This window comes from Agrilus planipennis, unplaced genomic scaffold (assembly GCF_000699045.2).
Source record: "Agrilus planipennis isolate EAB-ADULT unplaced genomic scaffold, Apla_2.0 scaffold55, whole genome shotgun sequence".
NCBI classification, from domain to species: Eukaryota; Metazoa; Arthropoda; class Insecta; order Coleoptera; family Buprestidae; genus Agrilus; species Agrilus planipennis.
Genome location: NW_020438918.1, coordinates 210855 through 219430, shown reverse-complemented (window position 1 = coordinate 219430; position 8576 = coordinate 210855). Strand labels below are relative to the sequence as shown.

Sequence of the window (8576 nt, the reverse complement as noted above, 5' to 3'; positions counted from 1 at the left end):
GAGGATTTAGACAATTAACTATATTCTCCTCACATGCAGTGAAGCAGCAGCTTCCATGGGTGCTTTGGTCGACTACTGCCTAGAAACGCATAAGGTAAGGTTCATAAAAATGTCATAAATCGAATTGTCACGTCCTCCAACGATGATTTCGGCCATTCATTTGATTCTCCTTTAACACCTAGAATCTGTAGGTTTGTACAGTACTTTGGTGTATCACAGCTCAGAAACGCGGCAAAATAAGTTCATGAATACATCGACGTATTGCGTCTTCTTACTACGATTTGGATCATTCATTTTGTTCTCCTTGTACGCTCAGAAGCAGTGGATTCGTCGAATGTTTTTATTGTATCACACCTTCGACACGCGTCAAGATAGGTTCATGAGAATATCATCAATCGACGTATCACGTCCTCCAACGAGGATTTAGAGAATTAACTATATCCTCCTTAAATGCAGAGAAGCTGCAGGTGGTCTACAGCCTAGAAACGCGTAAGGTAAAGTTCATGAAAAGTCATAAATCGACGTGTCACATCCTCCAACGATGATTTCGGCCAATAATTTGATTCTCCTTCAACGCCTAGACGCTGAAGGTTTGTAGAGTACTTTGGCGTATGACAGCTCAGAAACGCGGCAAAATAGTTTCACGAATACATCGACGTATTACGTCCTCTCACTGCGATTTGGATCATTCATTTTATTCTCCATCCACGCACAGAAGCAGTGGATTCGTCGAGTGTTTTTGTTGGATCACGCCTTAGACACCCGTCAAGGTAGGTTCATGAAAATGCGATAAATCGACGTGTCACGTCCTCCAACGATGATTTAGGTCAACCACACAATTCTCCTTCAACGAATAGAAGTTGTAGTTTCGTCGACTCCCTTGGTGTATCACTCCTCAGACACGCGCCATGATAGGTTCATGAGACTATCATCAGTCGACGTATCACGTCCCCCAACTAGAATTTAGACAATTAACTTTATCCTCCTTATACGCAGACAAGCTGCAGGTTCCTCGAATACTTTGATGGTCTGCTGCCTAGAAGCGCATAAGACATGCAGAAGCTTTTACGGATGCAGAAATCGAGGATATAAACAATAAAATAGATAAAAAAGTGGGTCGTCCATCAATTCCACTCAAAGGATTTGTTGGAAAAGTAGTTGATATAGAAATACAAATGTAAATTGTATAGCGCTATGTAAGAGAATAAAAAATCTATATTTTATTTTAAAGTGTTTTATTTGTTTAAATGATTTTATGAGTGTAAAGACAACCAATATTTTAATAAAAGAAAATTTTTGTAAGCACAAGTTGGTTCTATAGCTGTTTTAAATAAATGATAAAAACACACGTTTACTTTAAAATCAGCTGCTAGATTTAAGAGAGATGGACATTCGATGTCTTCAATGTTAACAAAGTTAACATTAGGAAAGTATTCCAATAACCACATTTTCTTTTGTAATCCCTTAACATATACAATTGTTGACTCCATCAACATAGGATGAATACTATCATAAATCGTAGAGTATGGAAGATCACCGTCATCCCAATATAACCCATGAAAATTTCTGGTTAATCAACGATTTTGACTTCTGTAACTAACTGGGAGGGCGTCCCATGGAAATGGTGGCTGAAATGTGAAATGATAAATTGGTTCTTCTTTTAGCGCAACAATAGCTACTTCCTTGAAAACAAATCGATTCTCACAACATTGAAAACATTGTACATCTAGTATGAGAGTCATCGTGCTCACTGTTCAGTACCGATAAAGAAAGTGAAGTATGGATGTAGTCATTGGGTTTTATACTTCTTGAACCAAGTTTGTAGAGGGATTGTGAGTATCACACGTTCATGAATGATTAAACAGTAAGCTGCTGTTTTATCTGGTATATTGCGTTTAGTTTGAATTTCTAAACGAATATCGATACTTCCAGATTTCACAATTTCATTTTGATAAGAGCAGTCTACTATTACAAGAGGAGCAATTGTTCGAAATTCCTTAGGATCGAATAAGGGTTCACTTACATTACCATAATACGATTGTTGAAAATTAACATACATTTCGTACAAAACAGCAAATCTGGAAAGATCAAAATCTAAATTCAAATTATCATACGGGTACATAGTGGATCCTAAGTGAACTTTAAAATTTGTTAGGTCGCAGTGATCGAAAACACTCTTATTTTTTGTAATATCATTACCTTTATCGGTTTGAAAACCGAAAATAATGAAGCGAGGTTTTTCCAACTGTGATGTAGTTTTCACAGTCCAGTTGTGAGAATATGATTGGTTAAGTAAGGGATATTCATGTAGTTCCCAACTACGAAAAGAAAGTTCCATATTTAAATTGCGATCAACGTAACGTAATAATTTCAAACGTTCAGCGTCAGCAACAGATACATGAGGAATTTTCCAACATATCTGATCCAAATGGACATCAACTTCTTCAGCCGGTGTTGCTGAGCAAAAGAGGGCATTATTGTCAGTACTGCTGCGAACTAGAACTAATTCTTGTCGTATGTTGAGTATTATTTTTCGAAAGTCTTCTCCAAACCCTAAAATCATACGAAGAGGAATACAAACGTTGAAGTAACCGTTTGTATCAATCAGATTTCTGGTATGAAGGGCAACTCCTTTTACAGCACCTAAAGCAGGAGGCAACCATCCACTATTAATGAGACGTTTACTTTCATTTTCATTGTAAGACGCATAGCCTTTCATTGTTGTAGTCATACCAGGATTTCGGACTCGATCAATAACTTTTCCTCCCAATTCATATCGAATTTCATCAAATAGGTATAGAATTCCGTTATTGATAAAAGTAGTATTAGTTGGTACAGTTCCATCCTTTTTCAGTAAACGTCCTTCTATGTATAGGAAACTACCGCAAGGTAAGGTGTAAACATCTTCATTTTCTATTGGAATGCGTATGGTATCATTATTTTTAAAAGTTGAATTAGCATAGGGTTGATGAGTATGTTTATCAGCGTTAATAATAGCGTTGTCGAAGACTGCTTTCTCGGTGACATTTAGTATTTCTGCAACCATTTTAACTTTTCACCTTTTTCAATCGCAACCCCAAAGATTTAAGGAACTGTTTATTAGACGGTGTTAATCGCTGAACGGGTGTAAGCGAAATAAACGTCTCAGAGTGTGGTGATCGTTTTATAGTAGTATTTTTGTTCGAATAACGTTGGACACAGTTGTATCGCGCAACCATGTTATAGTTTTCGTAAGTGAAGTCTTACTGTAACACGCTCTCCACGGAAATTAACAAGATTACCGTCTTGATCAACTATTTTAAGGGAAATGTAATCGATGACACGTGTGTTGATAGATAAATATATAAGACTTGTGGGATTCTCTACAATTTTAAACCCGGGAGGTACATTTGGAAAGAATTGATGTAATATATGTCCATCTTGTCCTTTAGTAGCATCATTAGTATGTATGTAGGAGTTAGATACAAGGTTACATGTTACTGAAATTGCGTTTACCTTGAAAATGTCAGCTACATGATCGGACTCCTCTTGAAGCGATGATAGAAGTTTATTTTCAAAACCCAATATCTTCGCCGGAGAATCTGTTGGAGTAAAGTCAACATTTTTGGTACTCTTTATACGACTTTTTAATGTAGTATTGTCTCCAGACAAGTGAATGCTATCGTTAGTATCTCCCAATTTCTCCTGAAGAAAATTATTAATATCATCAATTTCATATGATCCTTCCGGAAGAACTACGACTGGTTTCTTAGAATCTTCAAAATAAAATTTGTTGTTATTTTCATCAATATTGGGAATGCTGTTGTAGGCTTCAAAATTTAATAATGCTATTTGATATTCATCATCATCGCTTAAAACAATCGGTGGACTTATTATCATTAGTAGCTCCGACGTTGTAGCAGTCAAGGCGAATGTGTAAGACATGTTTTCGGTTTAACGTTCTGTTTAATACAGAGAAGAAATTTTAATGGTTTGTATTAAAAAAGGATTTACGTAATCTTCTGCAGGAATTGGAGAACTAAATGACCACAGTTAAAATCGGTGGGGTTCTGAACACGATTGTAGTTATAAGTGATATCGCAAGGTCCAGCAGATTGTAAATATTGAACCAATTCTTTAGGTGGACGGAGATTACCAAAACTGTCAAAGTAAATAGCTTTGCTGTTTCGTTTTACATACGCTGTCCAATGTGTACCAGTTCCGGTATCTAAATTAACAATTCCACTTTCATATCTTTTAACTTTTCTTGGTAATTCGTTACGCATGAAGATTCCACGAAAATGTGGAATTTGTAAATAGCGAATGTAATTGTGTAAATCTGAATCTGTTAGAGGATGATTAGGTAATTTCAGGAAAAAATTTGTGTTTTTTTTTGTTGAAACGGTTTAAGGTATAAACCGAAACCTTTACGGGAAGGTTGTATGGAAATATTTTTCCCAAGAGCAATGGCTTCCATTGAATTGTTATGACGTTTAGCTTCTTCTAGTTGTTGCTGCGCTGATTTAGCATCTTGTACAGCTTTAGCAATTCCAGCAGCACCACCAGAAAGAGCTCCAAGTGCCGATAGTCCCGCAAAAATCGGAATTAACGGTAAAAAACCACCTGTCTTTGGAATGGGAATGATTCTAGGAAATTTAGATCGTTTTCCAAGTTTTCGAATTTGATTCAGTGCAATTTTAGCAGCCTCTAATAACTGTAAGGGCTTATTTTTCTTAAGAACAAGTTTCGCAGTTGTTACTAATTTGCGAAACGGTAGAACTCCTCCTTTTTTTATTCGTTTTCTCTTATTTATTCTAGTCAACGGAATCGAACCACCTTTTTTACTACGACGTAGTCGTCGTCGTTTGTGCCCCATTCCAAGTTTCTCCTTAGTCTTCATAGCCGAAGCAATTGCGAGAGCTGCAAAGCGTTCACCTATAGATGCGTCTGATGACTTTAGTCTTCGTAAAGATTGATGCGCTAAAACCTTGTCCGCTATTCGACGTTGTGAAATGTCTGGTGAAATTGCGTATACAATATCGTGCAATTTACAATATTCGTCGAGAGGATTTATACCGATATCACCTCTCGCTAATCGTTTGTTTAATCGTGTCCCTGGACCACAAAAATTATAACCTGGGAGGTGTATTTCAATGGGTAACTTATCTATAATACTATTCAGAACGCCGCGTTTCATGTATTAGGTTTGGTGTGAGTGCTTTCACTATTGCGAACCAACTGACTATATAAGTAACGTTAACTCTAAATTTATATATCCGTTAACACAGCAAAATCGTTTAATAATGAAGAAACATGCGGATAGTACAACATCCATCTGCTCTACCGATAACCAATCGCGACTTCAACATTGCTGCGAAAATAAATCGTCATGGGCCTTTATTACCATCAACAATAAGATGCATCGTCGCTGGACCTTCAAACTGTGGAAAAACAAATGTGATTATAGGACTTTTGGAGCAACCAAACGGTTTACGGTTTGAAAACGTTTATGTTTATTCAAAGTCGCTATATCAACCAAAATATAAATATTTAAATGAATTGTTACAACCAATTACTGGAATTGGTTATTTTCCTTTTAGAAATTCTGATGAAGTAATAGGTCCATCACAGGCGAAACCTAATTCTGTATTCATCTTTGATGATGTTGCGAATGACAATCAGAGTAAGATAAGAGAATATTTTAGTATGGGAAGGCATAACTCAATCGATACTTTTTATTTAAATCAAACATATGCTCAGATCCCTAAACATTTAATCAGAGATAATGCTAATTTAATAATACTGTTTAAACAAGATGAATTAAATCTGAAACACGTTTTTTCCCACCATGTTACTGCAGATATGACTTTTGACCAATTTAAAAGAATATGTGGAGAATGTTGGAAAGAAAAATTTGGATTTGTAATTATTAACAAGGATTGTGGTATAAATGACGGAATATATCGCATAGGATTCGATAAATATATATTACTGTAGGTAATATAAATGAAACCACTTGTTAAAAGACAACCATAACAACAGCATGGATGTGAAAGCAAAGAAAGAACTAATCAAAGTTAGGAAATCAGTAAAGAGGAAACTGCAAATGTTAAAGGAATCGATGGTAGGACAGAATCTTCTATTGCAACAAGCTTATCAACCAACTACAAAATCGCTTCTTCACTTGAAATCTGAGTTGGGTGAAGAGATCAAAAAGGAATTAAAACCAAAGATTGTGAATTGGTCGAAAGTTGATATTCCAGCATCATTAACTCTAATAAAAATTAGAAAACTTGATCCTTCGAATGGTCCAGCTACCATAATTCAAGGTCCCCCTTCCTTCTTAAGGGAAGAAAGTGTATATGAAGTTGACCCAAGAAGGGATGACAGTGAGTTCGAACAATTAAAAGAAGCATATATAGATTATTTCAATAGCTCTCGATTTGGAGAATATTTTGACGAATTCGATCCTCTACCTCGTGACTATATAGAGGGAATTATTAAAGACTATGAAGGTGATAGATTTAACACTGACGTTGTGAATCCCCGTCTTGACAAAGTTCGATACGAATGGGACACAAATAAATTTTTTATCGGTGATTCTGAAATAGATTTTGATGGATCAGACGTCGTAATCGATGGAAAATTTAAATACACAGGTACTGTGGGATTATACGAGCAACTGTTTAAATTAAGTTCTGAATATCCGACATCAATTAAAGAACGGAGAGACTATGCGGATATATTAAAACGTACGGGAGCAGTATACAATTTAAGGCAGCAAACAACGAAGCCTTCTAAAGGTGGAGGCTTATCGTTGTTGACTTACAACGAAAAACCGATAGAATACAAATATTTTGATGATGTTAATGAATTGTGTGATCGTTTAAAGTTATTGGTTGCTTCTCAACAAGCAGGCAACACAAATCATGAAAACGAAATGCAATCAATTTTAGAAGAGTTGCGGGAGTCTAATATAATCGAATAAACGATTTGTGGGGGTGGTTAGTTAGATAATGGCGATCGATAAGTTCGGACGTGCGTTAGAAAAAAAACGATCATATTCGCAAGCATTTAGCAATGTTCACGATTTTAATCATAACCGCTTAACAAGAATCGGGGACCCTCAGCAGGAGCATGATGCTGTTAATGTACGATTTTTGGAGAAGAAGCTGAAACTTCTTTTATCTCAAGATGATATAGTGAATATTAGAAAGGCATTCGACAAAGTATTGTATTTTGTTGACGTGGCTAATAAACGTATTATACACTTGAATGAGCCTACAGCTGGCTTTCATGCAGCTACAAAAAAATATGTAGACGAAAAGGATAGGTTAACAAAAGAACATATCAGAATAGAATGTGAAAGAGTAAAGGATAGCGCTGTCAGTGAAGGAGATAGAAAGATGAAGGATTTACGAGAAGAATTAAAAACACTTGTCTCCAAAAGTAATCAAAAGATGATGAAAACATTTAATGATAAAATGGATATATTAATTAAAAATATGGGAAGAGAAATTGAAAATTATAATAATGATAGAGATAAGCAAATAACAAAAATGGTTAATGATGTGATAGAAAAGAATGGCGTCATAATCATGGACACCCTTTCAGCAAAAATTACATTGGAGTGTAAAAATGTAGAAACATTTGCTAGAAAAGGTGACGAAGAATTGTCGAAGAAACTAAAGAGCGACATTGTGACAAACATGAAAAGAGATATAGATGTGAGTGTCGAATTAATAAAGACATTGATTAAAGATGAGTGCAAGAAAGTTATGGAATTTGCAGAGAAAGAAATTAAAGTAAGCAATAAAAAGAAAGAAGACATGGAAAAGGAGTTAGTGAAAATGGTGGAGTCATTAAAAAAAGAAGCAAACGATCTTAAGGTAAGATTGGATACTTTAGAAGAAACAGCAGCTGGAAATACAAAATCGAGCAGTTCTAAACCAACAGAGGCATCGTCTGTGTAGTTGTCGTCAACAGAAAGGAATGTCTGACGTGAAAGAGGAAGTTGTGAAAGAACTGCATAAACCTGCAAGAATTAATTTCTCGCGCCGTAAGGTAGTTGTTAAAGGATTGGATGATCTACATCAAGCCGATTTAGTTGAAATGATTCCGTATGCGAGAGAAAATAAAGGTTTCCGATATATTTTAGTTATAATAGACGTTTTCTCAAAATTTGTATGGGCTCAAGCAGTAAAACGGAAAACAGGTGAATATGTCGGAAGAGCTTTACAGTTAATTTTCAAAAGAAATAAACGTATTCCTAAGAATATGCAAACTGACCTGGGAAAAGAATTTTATAACGAACAAGTGAAGAAAGTAATGCAGAAATATAAAATTAACCATTATTCAACGTATAGCACAAAGAAAGCATCAGTTGTGGAACGGGTAAATAGAACGCTAAAATCAAAAATATGGCAGCGCTTCAGTTTACAAGGATCCTACAAATGGTTGAATATATTACAAGATATAGTAAGTGAATACAACAATAAGATTCACAGAACCATCGGAATGAAACCAAGCAAAGTCAATAGACGAAATTAAGAAACACTTTTGAAAAGTATTTACAACAATCCGAAAAAGGTGGATTT

General features: G+C 35.5%; 1 protein-coding gene across 1 annotated transcript; it reads right to left on the bottom strand.

The window, feature by feature from the left end:
- Positions 1 to 1859: 1859 nt before the first annotated feature.
- Positions 1860 to 3357, bottom strand: LOC112904220. Its single transcript, XM_025973719.1, has 2 exons — positions 2200 to 3357; positions 1860 to 2078 (listed from the first exon to the last, which is right to left on the bottom strand). The coding sequence occupies exons 1-2, from the start codon at positions 3044 to 3046 to the stop codon at positions 2020 to 2022; spliced, it is 906 nt and encodes a 301-aa protein (XP_025829504.1). The 5' UTR covers positions 3047 to 3357; the 3' UTR covers positions 1860 to 2019.
- Between the last annotated feature and the right edge of the window lie 5219 nt (positions 3358 to 8576).